The 13,612-nt window shown below is 35.2% G+C and overlaps 1 protein-coding gene across 7 annotated transcripts in view; it reads left to right on the top strand.

Annotated features, from left to right (window-relative positions):
* The window catches only part of LPIN2 (lipin 2), a 47,264-nt gene that overhangs the window by 12,808 nt on the left and 20,844 nt on the right, over positions 1-13,612 (top strand). For 5 of the 7 annotated variants that reach the window (XM_056330083.1, XM_056330087.1, XM_056330082.1 and 2 more), the window contains 4 exons: positions 2,059-2,259; positions 5,448-5,543; positions 8,953-9,251; positions 13,220-13,327. In XM_056330083.1, the coding sequence (XP_056186058.1) occupies positions 2,068-2,259; positions 5,448-5,543; positions 8,953-9,251; positions 13,220-13,327 (695 nt within the window). In that variant the 5' untranslated portion in view covers positions 2,059-2,067. Of the gene's footprint in view, positions 1-779; positions 912-2,058; positions 2,260-5,447; positions 5,544-8,952; positions 9,252-13,219; positions 13,328-13,612 lie in introns of all 7 variants that reach the window. The other 2 variants (XM_056330085.1, XM_056330084.1) reach the window with 1 other exon arrangement.

The following is a 13,612-nucleotide window of genomic DNA, read 5'->3' as shown; positions in this document are numbered from 1 at the left end:
TATATTGGTACTGTTAGATGCTATAAAAGTAGCTTCCTTTTGAATTAATGCAATATACCCTGCATTACTGTAAGGAAAACTTTGAGGGCTCAGAACAGAAATAGTTGATTAATTACCTAGGTAATTAAAGCAGTATCAGGAGGAAGAACTCTTGTAGTGCAATATGGTCTTGTTTAGAGTCATTAAGAAAAATCCTAGACCTTGTTCAGAGGCTAATAAAAACAGATTAGCAAATAGAAAAAAGAAATTCACTGTAGTTTTTTTGTTTTATAAATACTATCCCAAACCAGATTTTTTTTATACTTTAAGCCCTGTTATGTGCTTGGTGTTGTGTGTTCTGCTTGTTTGCAGCGGTGTTCTGTTGTCTCAAATAATACCATTAACTTCAGAGGCATGCAATTGCTTGGATATATTTGAAACAAGCTTGTAGCAGTCTTTTGGGTGGAAGGCAGGAGATAGCAGAATGAGGAAGGGTTGCACTTAAGTTTCCATTAGAACACCTTTACAGTTTTCCTTCCTCTTTCTATCAAAGCTCAGATGTTCTGAGAAATCTTTTGGACATCTTTTCTTATTGGCAGTTGTAGTTCATGTTGTATTTGTAATCTGAAAGACATACAATCATTCAAAATTCCTTCATTCACTTAAGTATTTTTAATAGATTAGACAGAATGTTTGATAAGTGATTCTGTGTGTTCTTTAATATGTTTGATTATAGTATACTCTTCTTACTGTGTGCATCTTCCTTTCTTTGTATTCTGTCCTGAACTCCTCACTCCCAGATTCCTTTGCCTACACTACATATTGCTCTTTTTCAATTTTCGGATGTCAGGAGTATGAACAACCACAAAAACCTGTAAAAGATCTGTTTTCTATTGACTGAAACTATGAAACCTATGCAAAGTGGTTAGTGGGTAAGATAACTCTTTACACTTAAAATAATATATTGCATGAGTGTGTAAACTTCGTTAAGACTTGCCTTTCATATATGAAAATGTAGTATTTGGCATTTAGGTTTATGTTTCAGGTGTAATTTGTGTGGAAGTAATGTTTGTTAACTTGTAAAGTCATCCACTTCTCATGGACAAGAAGTGTGTTTGGGACAGGGTCATGTCACTAGGTTCACTGTGTTTTTGCAGAGCAAACTTTACTTCTGCAGTTGTTTTAAATATAGGTACCTACAAGCTTCATTAAGCTGTTTAGGGAAGTGTACTTTGTAACTATACATGATAAGTATTGTAGTTTTATTAAATCAGAAGTTAATAGGAGAGTCTCAGTAACTTTGAGTATCTAGCATCACCTACCACAGGTAGCAGTCTTGCTCTTCTCAGTTTTAACTTTTGAAGGTTGATGGCAGTGCTCTTCAAGACAGGTTTTTACAAGCTCATTTATTTTTACATTGCAAGAAGGTTTAGTACTTGTTTAACGGCAAGTAAGTTCACTGGTGGTGTGCTTTCCTTATCTGGGAGGAAAACTGAATTTCTTCCATACTTGTTTTCTCCACACACGTGCAAACTCCTGTCTCCCATTAGACCTTTTGATAATTTCTTTAAGGTGACTCAGCCTTTTTAAAAATACAGAGCCAAAAGGGAAGAATTACATGTAGTGTACTATACGTAACTTTTCATGACTTTTGAGATTATTTAGGGGTTTTTTTGCATCCTTGTGTACAGTTTATCTCCATTTTCAGTAGAGGATCAGTTGTGTTAAATAGGCAGTTTTCAGAGAATGAATTTGTCTTTTCAGCTTATCAGAGTAATTATCACTTGAATCTAGGCTTTGGGGATGAAAAATGACATGCTTCAAAATTTAAAATGTTTAAATAATCATAGATTCAAGTTGGTAAACTATTAAGAATAGCTTTTATGACTCTGGAGACTTAGTAATACAAGAATTGGCTCAAAATTCTGTTGACTTGAAGGCATTTGTGTAAAGCTTGTTACAGTAATCAGTAATTAATAAATGATGCTGCACATCTCTATTTAGATGTTTTTAAAAAACTAATTTTAAAAACCTTTTTATTTTTTAAAAAATAATTTTTTTTTTCTTCCTTTCCCTTAGTCTCAGACTATGAACTACGTAGGACAACTTGCAGGACAAGTCCTGGTTACTGTGAAGGAGCTGTACAAAGGCATTAATCAGGCAACCCTTTCAGGATGCATTGATGTCATTGTGGTCCGGCAACAGGATGGTACATACCAATGTTCTCCTTTTCATGTCCGATTTGGGAAGCTTGGTGTATTGCGCTCTAAAGAAAAAGTGGTAAGTTCAGAAAGTGTGCCAAAACAAAGTTTTTAATACCAATGCATTCCTTTTTTCCCCCACTCTTCCTTCCTTCCCAACCCCCACATACCCAGTTAGCAGGCCAATTTAGTACAAAGCAGTTTCGCATATATATTCTGTGGAGTGACGGTTTTGGAATGCAAAACAGAACTTCCTGTGGTAGTCTAAGGGCTCTGCAAAAAAAAAAAAAAAAAAAAAAAGAACAACACAAACATACAAACTTCACAGTCTTTACATGGCTATTTATTTTCTTATTTAAGTATGCTGGAAAGGAAATGCTTATTGCCATTTAACTGAGGCTTGATATTACAAGCAACTATTTTTGGAATGTCTGGAGGACAAATAGAGCATATCTTAAGGGTTGGTGACCTAGCATAAATAGTACTCCTTGTTAGCTTCAAAGCTGATATGCAGTAGAAAATGCAGTTATTAATATCCGTAAGCAAATAAAAACTGTGACTGAAGCTTCATTCGTATGTGGGCATATTTGACAGAGAACCTGGTATAGTAATTCCCTGTCCAGCCAGTCTGAAACTGTGGCACTACCTGAGATTGTCCTGCCGTCCCCTTTCCATAGGCTTTAGTACTCATGCCTAGGGAGTGAGTTGGATAGGGTTGTAAATTGGGCTGAAAAATGGACCTACTGTGTGTGTGGGATGGGACTTTGCATTACTGTCAGTAGGGAATACTGTGTATGGCAGTATTGCCTGGGGATGTGCTACAAAAGGATGGACTGATTTAAACAGATCATAAAATCTTAAGATTATATGCTGCTTTTCTAAGAAGTGAAAGGACACGGCAGGAAACTGCCTCCATTTTTATATTTTGGTGGTAAAAGGAGAATAAAGTGCAACTAAAAGAACAGTTATATTGGGACCTTTTTGTTAATAGTCCATACTGGGAGTTACATGCATTAAAGTTGCAAGTTAATCATAGTAACACAGGCTAGCAGCAGTTTCCTTGTTTCATTTTTTTGTTTTGATCTTCCACTTGCTAGTACTTTTCTTTATGTGCACACCAATGACAGATTTGATTTTCCTTAACAATTCTGCAACTGAATACATTACAGTTTTTTGGCAAGGTATGAGAGAGGTGATGTAGCTGTACTTCTAATGTCTAAGCAAGTGAGATATACATACAACAGGAATGACATGAAACTTGAGCTTGCTGGATGTCTTCAATTACACTTCTGAGAAGCTGAACCAAATTTGAGAGGATTTCAGCTTCTGGGTACCTCTAAAAAGCTGTTGAATAGTAGAAACATCTGCTCTTGGTACCTGCTGTACTAGGCTGTCAATGTACTTCTCAGCTTTTGCTTGAGTGGATGGGTGCTGCTTCTTGCTCCCTTCATCCTTGGAGTTGCCATTCTGCATTTGACTGTTCTTTTAGTAGTCAATTGCATGTTTATTGCTGTGTTGTGTATGCATTTTTCACTGGCATGTCATGAGGCTAGGATCAATTGGTAGTCTCAAGATGTATGGGAACACAAAATATGCGTATCTGTGCTTCAGCTCTATACTTAAGATACATACTGAAGTCTCCAGAAACCAGTGTGAGGTATAGGTACTAAAAGTACAGATATTTGTCTATCTAAATCAACATAAAGAAAAGGTTGAAAAAAAGAAACATTAAGGTAAGTTTTTCTAAAAAAAACCCTTCTGTTAGTGAGTTGGAAATTCAAGAAAGTATTTTAAGAATAAACTGTGTTCAGTAGTGAAATAAATATGTTTTTCAGATCAAAACCTTTCAGTTCTTGTGGGGAAAAAGAAAAGCTGCTATCTTAAGCATTTGGGTATAGTCCCCAGGCATGTTTGCTTAATCTTCCTGTAATTTATCATACCCTATGGTTGGGTTTCTAATGTGGCTAATGGTTTTATTCTCATAAATGGGCAAATAACAGAGTGGATTACGATACATGAATACTGTCTGTCTTAGCTCTGTAGTGGTGTTTGGGGTTTTTGTTGTGTTTTTTTTTCTTGGCAGTATGTGCTAATCTTAAAATTAGTTCTCTTTCCTTTCTTGACTGGCCGTTTCATGTCATGATACCCAACTATAAATATAAGTGTTTGTATCACAGTGCTAGATGTATGGCTTAGGGTTTAATTTTTTGTTTTGTATTGACAGGAAACTAGAATTTGAGTAATGTACATATTGGATCTCTCATAGCAATTACAGTATTTAACTTGGTCTCCTTTTGACAGAAGTGTTTAACCTATATATAATCTGAAATGCTATTGGCATTTTCTGCAGCAAGGCAAGTCCATTGTGTTTCTGTCTGACATGTATTAAATTATTTTTAATTAGCTAGGCTAAATGCAGATATACAGAAAAGCAGATTTACTGGAAAATATCGGAATTTTATCTGAATACTGAACACAGTTTGCTTGGAAAAATTTGAAATGAAACTTAACTGGATGCCCAAGGTTTCACAAAGAGGAGAAAGTAAAATAACTGTATTTTGGTTTTTGAAAGGCTTTTTTTTTTTTTTCCTTTTTCCTTTATTTCATACATGTGGGGAAGGGTACTCTCTCCCACCTGTACAATGTAATCCAAGTTAAAGTATCTTTCTATAAGAACAAAACCATTCTTCATCTGACAAAAGCACGGTGATTGCAGAAGGGTTGTGGTCCTATGTCATATCCCCATAAATTCATGAGAAGGAAAATCTGAAACATTAACTGAGTTGCAGAAGTAATTGTGGCAAATCTCTATCCCTTTGAAGCAAAGCCTGTCTCCAGGAGGCTTCCTGTTTGTTGTCTTGAACTCCTGGTACTCGGGACTCAGATTTATACCAGGCCCCAATTCAGGCTGAGCTTTAAACATATGAACAGTCTCAATTATTCTTCAGGGAAATAAAGACTAGATCAATGAATATTATTTATGCTTCTAGCTCTCCAGATTAATTGAACAAGATTCAGTCTTTAGATGTTTTTTAATTTTTTTCCTATTTTTCTTGTAGGTGTTAGGTTCTCTGCTAGGAACATGATATATTTTGCAGGTTAACAAAATAAAGAACATTGCTTTTTGAAATGTCTCTTATAACGGAGTGAGGACAATGAGACGCGATTATACAATAGAACAAAGTTTACTGTCAGAGCTAAGTGGGCCTTGAGGTCAGTGCTTTCCTCTATGACGAATTATTTACATTAAATTGTCTCTTTCTGCAGATTGATATAGAAATTAATGGCGATGCTGTTGATCTTCATATGAAACTGGGTGACAATGGAGAAGCTTTCTTTGTACAAGAAACTGAGGAGGAAAATGTAAGAGCTTTGTGTGCAGTATTAACAGAGTAGTGTGTTAAAAATGCTTAACATAATGTTGTCAATATTGTAACTTTTATGAAAGCTACATTTTCTGTGACTGAACCTTAACATCACTTTCATATGCCACCAAGATGCCTGGTGCTTTGCACAGTCCTATCAGTGATAAAAAAGTAACTACTTTTTCAAGTAATGCTCTAATTAAAAAAAGATTTGTTGGATTTTTTACTTTATTTTGGTATATTCATTCTTGTTGACTGCAGTTACATAAACTGCAGTGCCTTATAATAATTTTTGCCTTAAGTTCTTATAGCTTGTGCTACTGACCTCTGTACTAATAAAGGTTGTCTGTTTTGGCATGTTTTTAATTTTTCTTACAGCTTTTAGCATAGTTTTTCACAATTTTATATATGAACTTCCACCAGTTAACAGTATCTTCCTTGACTTGAGAATATATCCTGTATTATAATACAGTAATTAAATTTCCCAAGAACCTGTTGCAACTGCAAGCTAATGAGCCTCTGAAAAACGGGAATAATAGTTCATTTTTAGTCTGATTTCCTAAGGATGTGGGACCTATATAGTCATAGTATTTGTCAGTCCTGAGCTTTGGTTTTGCTTGCTTTTGAATCTGTTGGCATTTTTTAATAAGACAGAAGGAAAGCAGTTCTAAATACAAAGTTCCAAAAAGTTTAATGAAAATAGCCCATTAAAGGAGAGAGGGAAAAAAAAGTCTCAGTGAAGTAAAAGATGAAGTGTTAATTTCCTGTTGTTTATTAGGAGTCAGACTTTCAAGGAAATGAGCTTCATCCACTTTATAGTTTATGCTGCTTGTTTACTGTGAGTGATTGGAGGAAGCTGTCATCTTGAAAGGAGTTAAATATAATTTAAAGCGGAAGGAGAATTTAAGCATTGAGACCCCAAATGATAACATTTAAGAGAAAGGAAGGTTGTGTTCTGTTTTAGCATATACCATGATTAAAATCAAACCTGAAAGCAATTGTTTATAGATATGGGCTGTGTCAGCCATTGGTGGGAACTGATCAGTCTTAAGACTTTTCAGAAAGCAGGGGTGATAACCACTACTGTTGTTCCCAGCACAGTGTTTTAAAGGAGCTATTGCACTTGCTTAGTATGTTTTAATTTATAACGAGTGCCTTATCTGTGTATAATGTGTTTCAGAAAGCTGGTAGTTCATGCCAAAACTATAGATTGAGTTAGCTACAAAGCAGAGGACTGAGTTGGTTTTAGTGCTTTCATAATTTATTTTTTTCTCAGTATTTCTGCTACTGATCAGTTTGTCCTTGTGGTCACTTCTTGAAGCTATGCTTAAGGTATAAATGATAAAGCTCTCCTAGAGTTCTCGATGGATTCAGAAAAGTTCTTTCAATTGGTCAGTCTTTGCTGTTTTCACATCTGGACTTTCAGAAGTAATACCACACACCTCAATTCACATAAATCGGGACTACTATAATGTAACTTTTAGGCATCATTTTTCAGCCAGTTTTCTTCTAACCTTTCCTCTGGTTTTTGGTGGATTTTTTTGTTTGTTTTTTTTTTATTATTTTGTCTTGCTATTCTGGATTTATTGTCATTAATTGTATAGAATATTAACTTTTAGGTGCTATCATTTTATTTGGAGGTTTTTTACAATGCAAAATCTGTATCAGTGCAGTATAAAGCTGTTTTTTGTTCTCCTTTCTCCACTTCTCTCTACTTTACAATTACTGGGATAAAACGTGGTCTGTAACTCTTAACTCAGTGGAGAAATTGAATTTAATATTAAATATTATCAGTTCAGGCTTTGAAGACATCAAAAGTAGTATCAGTGCTCTGGCTGTTTCTGATCACAGTGTAGTTCCTGACTAATCTGTGTAAGAGTCCTGTAAAATAACAGTCGTTTTGTAATTAGTTCTATTCTTACCGTGAAATTAAGCTCGGTAACTTTTTCTCCTTGCTATGCAGATTCCATTCTCTGTTTTTGTTCCACTTTGTCCTTTCGCAGTGTTTCTTTCAATCTCGGTGTCAGTATCTTTAAATTTCTTGTTACAATGCAAATAAACCCCAGGCAGTCCATTGGTTAAGCTTTGCCTTCATTTGAATTGTTCCTTCATAAGGCAGTGAGTTGTAATTAATAGAGAGTTGGTTGGTTGTTGGTTTTAGCGAGTAAATTATATTCACGGTTTTCTTTTTGAAAGATACTTTATATAAGTAATTTCTGACATGGATGACGAGACTGAACGCATCTTCACCAGTTTTGTGGGTAACGCTGAACAGGGAGGGGAGGTAGACAGGCCAGAAAAAGAGCCAACTTGTTGATCCAGTCTCCCAGTTGGTGAAGATTTGCACAAGGTTTAACTAAGATAAATGTGAAGTCTTGCATCTGGGTTGGAAGAACTCCACACAGCAGTACAGGCTGGGGTCTGACTGGATGAAATGCATCTCTACTGTAAAGGCCAGCAGTGTGCCTTGGCAGCAGTGAAGGCAAGTGTGTCCTAGGCAGCATCGGCAGGAGTAGAGCCAGCAGATGGAGGCATGTGGGATTGTCCCACTCAACCTAGTATATGTTAGACCAAACCTGGAATGCAGTTGTGGTCTCCCCAGTTCAGGAGAGACATGGAAAATTGGAAGGAGTCTAGTAGAGAGCCACCAAGGTGATCAGAGGGTTGGAGAAGTTGAAATAAGAAGGAAGGTTGCTGGAAATGATTGTGTTCAGCCTAGAGAAGAGAAGACTCAGAGGGATCTAACCACAGTCTTACAGTACCTACAAGTAGTTACAGAGCAGATGGAAGCATTCTCTTCACAAGGATGCCTGGTGAATAGGACAAAGGGGAAAATTCCAGCTGGATATAAGAAAAATCTTTTGCTATGAGAACAATATAACACAGGAATGGGTTGTCTAGAGAGGTGGTAGACACTCCCTCACTGGAGATACTCAGCCTTTGCCTTGGATAACCTAACCTGAGGCCCTACTTTAAACAGAAGATTGGACCAGATATTCTCCAGATGTCCCTTCTAACCTACACCTTTCTGTGAAATTGTTTCGAAATAAGGAGACAGCAGTGGATCTAATTAGCCTATTAACACATTTACTAAGCCTGGATAGAACTGATGTGCACAAGAGCAGATAATTTTGAAAACATTCTACTGACTGGGTATTTGTTTTGCTAGCAAAATCAATTACGTATGTCTGAAACGGTAAGAATACTAGCATTCATTTCTCTGAACTTTTTGTAATCCTTCCAGTGAACGTGGTTCTTTTCTGGATATCACCTTCATACCACTGGGCTGTTACATGGTTTTGTGTCTAAATATAGATGCAGGGATTAATCTGTAGCTGACAACTATCCTGTATGCACAAAACATAGTAAAAAATATAGTCTGTTCTTTATTTTCTTTTTTGGCTTAGGAAAAAGTTCCTGCATATTTGGCAACATCTCCAATACCCACTGAAGACCAGTTTTTTAAAGATACTGACAATCATTTGAAATCAGGTGAAAATGAGAGGACATGTGCAAACTCAGAAATTCCACACACTGTGGAAACAGAGACTGTATTCACACCAGGTTCTGTGAAGAAGAAAAAAAGAAGAAGAAAGAAATACAAACAAGATAGCAGGAAGGAAGATCAGATCTCTTCTACTGGGACGGAAGAGATTTTTGAAATGGAAATAAGCTCAGATGATGAAAAAAGTGTTCAACCCCTAAGGTAAGCTATCAGATACTTCCTGACTGCTTTCATTGTTATCACTGAACATTGAACATGTAACTTGTACCTTTCCTCTGTGCTAGCAGTGCATAAGTTTCAATAGGCTTTGGGTAGGCTTTTCCTCAAACAAACAGAACTCCAAACCATTATCTTCCACCTCTTTCTAGAGGAGAAACTGTAACTCTTAACTCAGTAACTGTAAGAGTTACAGAACCTCTTTCTAGGTTCTTCTAGAACCTTTCAAGTTTGGCCATTTTATTATGAATATAAAATCCAATTAAGGCCATTCTGGTAAAGAAGTGTTGCCATCATCTTCTAGAGTGTTTGGTAAACTCTACATAAACTGCAGTGTGGAATGCCTGTAGTACACCTCATCTGAATTTGACTTCTCTGTATCTTCCAAGTTTACTTTGGTAACGGAAAACTACGTAAGTTAATGATCCTTCACATTAGAAAAGATAATTCCTTACATCTGTGTAGTCATAAAGGAGCGGGAAAAAATCAGTCAGGAATTTTGAAGTAGATAAACTGTTAGCAAAGTGGAGCTTGTGGTAAAGTGGTAGCACGTACCAATAAGCTGAAGAAGCTTATATGAGTAATAGGAAAGATTATAGTAATAGAAGAAAGCTATCAAGCATATAAATGCTTAAAATCCAGGAAAGGCGGCCTCATCAGTTTTATGTGGAAGTTTCTTAGGCTGCTTAACAAAAGAAGCGGGCGTAGTTTTTAGACAAAGCTAGCTGCTTTGTTGGACAGCATTACTGTTTAATGTAGTACTGTCTGAATAAATTAAAGATCTGGTCTGGGAATTGAAAGAACGTTTTGCTATAAAAGAATAAAGTATAACTGAAAAAACTCCTTCATTGTGGGTCTTTGAGGGTGTCTCAACTTCAGTAAGTATGGATCAAAAAAGTTAATGCAACAGAAAAACATGAATACTAACTGTTATCACACCTGTGACCAACAAAACACAACAAACAAAATTAGGATTTTAAAGTGTTTTCTAGAATGTCTGTGGCTTTCTTAGTTCATTTGCCTTATTTTTTTACTGTCATGACAACGAATTGTCATTTAGATACTCATCTGTTTAAGTCTGGGAATTGGCATTTTGTTTAATTTGAGATTTTTCCTGTTTTTTCCAGTTTAAGAAAAACAAGATCTTTGTTCAGTCTTCAGTGTGAGGGTATTAAGACAGTAACTTGTCATAGTGAAACCATGAAAAATAAAAACAAGCATCAAGTACAGGAAGAAAGAAAATAGAACCCATGAATTGTTATTTCTTTAGTTAATTAATTATTACAAATGTATGAAGAATTTAGGAATGTCAGGCCAAAAATGGCTTTTTTCATTCAGTGTTTAGAATTCAAATTGCTATTGTATCAATTATCTTAGTTTGACTAGAGATGAATAAAAAATTGAAGGCTTGATTGAAATGTCAGATGTTTAGTCATAGCTGAACAGACCACGGTGCGTTCAAAGGTTACTCTGGTTTTATTTTTTGTATCCTTTAGAATGAAATATTGAAAAAGCTTTTTATTTGGAAACCACATTTTTTTACATATATATAAACAAAGAGCAGTAGAAATGAACTCTCGGATTGTTACGATGTGGAAGGAAGAAAATTTTGTAAAAGAATGCTGTTTTCTTGTGAATAGCAAGTATAAGTGCAGGATGGAAAAATACATTGCAGTAATGGAAGCCCAGAGACAGTAGGTTATCTGATAGTGGAGTTCATATACAGTTATTCCAGTGGGCTACTAAGGGACGAAATAAAATGCCTTGTTATAGGCGTACACTGCTTTCTTCCCACCTAAAGATATGGTTGTGAAAAAGTGTAAGCTTTCTTTTCACATCCTGTGGGCATGTAAGGTGATAACAGCGAGTTTGGTTTTGTTATAAATGTGTGGCTCTGGAGAAAGAAGAAAATAAAGAAACATAACTAACTTGTTAGACACCACTTTAGATTTCAAAGTGAAAAACTGGGAAATGAAAAGGGAGGCTGATGTTCCAACAGGAAGGTCAAAAATTCAGCCGCAGGTACCAGTATGTAATGTCTTACCTGGTTCTGTTCTTACAAAGTGGAAAACAAACTGTTTTCTGTTCTTGGGAAAATCCAGCTTTCTTTAAAACACATCCTTTGTATTTTCTAGCTGTGATTTAGATATATTAATAGTGCTTAACTTACCTAAAATAATACCAGGAGGACTGAGATTACAGTGTGTACAACTCAGAAACAGGGGGCATTATTTCTGCAGTGCTAAGATGTTAAAGAGTTAAAGTAGTTATCTGTCTCTAAAATCTTACGTATTTATTTAGACCATGTATGAAGTGGATAAGGATTAGGAGTGGTAGCACTGTTTATAAATGTTGCAAAATAAATTAGAGTTGGTAGTGCAACTTATAAATTCAAGATAATGCATACTGATTTTCCTCTTTGTTTCAGTAATCTTTGACTGCATTTTGATTTTTAGCATTCAGATTTATTCACTTATGGATGAAATTTGATTTTTTTTGTTTTGTTTTTTTGTTTTGTTTATGCTTCATATGAAATAACTTGATCACTAATTTCCAGTGAATAAAATCTGTTCAGTAACATTTGTGTGTCATCTTGCCCCCCTCTGAAGTCATAATGTTGAGGACCTCTGATTTTTTGCGTGTGTTTATTTAGTTGTTCAAGAATACCTTTTTCCTTTTTTGGAGATACTTAGCACTGCATACAGACAAAGACAGCATGAAACATCTTTGTGTCACGGTTAGCTTGGTTTATGAATACCGAGGATGTACAGTCTGTAGCTCTCAAGTCAAGCTGTTACCATCAAGTTTCATAAGAGTACTACTACTGAATGAGAAGTGGAGATATTAAGATGTTTGTAGAGTCCTGTATTTAACACAGTCTAGACTGTCTTCCAAGTGAAAGACTTGTGCAAATTAGGTAGATCACTGTAACTGCTTATGGTCTAATGGGCTGTTTTGCATAGGCATGTAAATTCTAAATATTTATGTATTTTAGTAGATAATGTTAAAATCTTTTTTTTCTCTATCCGTAAGAGAAATTAGCATTAGTGTTCCAAAAAGGTCCAGTGCAACAGTGTTGAAAATAAAGAAAAATGCTTTTTTCTTTCATAATAATGTCTTAATTTCTAATGCATTTTACACTCAAAAGTCCAGGCTTATCTTCCTTGTAGTCTATCCACTGTATAGCCATGATGCCCTTGATCTAACCTCAAAACAAGTTAGTTGTATCCTGAGAATAGCTATTAATTCCATTAAATTCAGAGAGCTGTAAAAAGATCTGAAGTACTTATGATGGTGATATTTAAAAGGGACTTCTGTGTAAAATATAGTGCATGCTTACTCAATAGGTCTTGCTGTTGATTGGTTGGCAGGTTTTTTTGCTATAGACACTTGAGTAGAGTTCCCAGTGCAAAACAAACCCCACTGTTTAGAAAAGTACAGCACTTTAGCTACTTATTGTAGTTCATGTTAATTTGTAAACTGTTGGGTAAATTGTGAGGCTAATGCATATTCCTATTTTCTGACTGGTTTTAAATTGTGAAATGTGCAGTGTAAACTGCGTTGTCAAAACTACCTTTTCTATTTAACTTTTCCAGTGATTCTAACATTTACATAATAACGGTTATGTGTAAATTTTTATTTTCATCTTTGGGGTTTGGTAATACTAGTTAGCTGTATAGAGTAATATCATTTATGCTATTGTGGCTTTTTCAATATTAAATTACTATGTGTTGGAGTAGTAGATTTTTAAACTTGCAGTATTTTCAAGTATTAATAATAGTTTTCATATACATTTTAAGTTACATAAAGGTGTGTTGCGAAGAAGGAATTTATGAAGATATACACTCCTTTCTTTGAATTTTGAGTTTTGAATAATATATAAGTAAATTTTCTAACTGAATTGATAATGACGATTTCTTATAGCTGACTTAATGTCCCGTGTATCTCCATAGAGGTTCCTCAAATTCATCACCAAAGGGTGAAGAACAGAAAGAATCTTTGATCTATCACTCGAAGGATCATTACCCCTTATCTGATGGAGACTGGTCCCCGCTGGAGAAGTAAGTCACTTTGTAATGTTATTATATATATAATGATTAATAATTAAAAAATATTAATTGCTGTTTCATTCATTTTTTCCCCCTGAGCTGTAAAACTTCAGACATGCCTAACTTCTGTGGTACCAAATGCAGCATTTGATACTTACTTTGAATTTGTAATGGCTGCCTTCTCCACTGTATGTATGAAACACAATTTGTGGCTTTTTTTTTTTATCCCACTCAAATAAAAACCAACAACTTTCTTACTAAAATTCACTAGTAAAGAAAGAAAATACACTTAATAAA

The sequence above is a fragment of the Falco biarmicus genome, chromosome 3, assembly GCF_023638135.1.
Source record: "Falco biarmicus isolate bFalBia1 chromosome 3, bFalBia1.pri, whole genome shotgun sequence".
NCBI classification, from domain to species: Eukaryota; Metazoa; Chordata; class Aves; order Falconiformes; family Falconidae; genus Falco; species Falco biarmicus.
The sequence above is the reverse complement of the archived record's forward strand: the minus strand, read 5'-3'. Positions and strand labels throughout refer to the sequence as shown.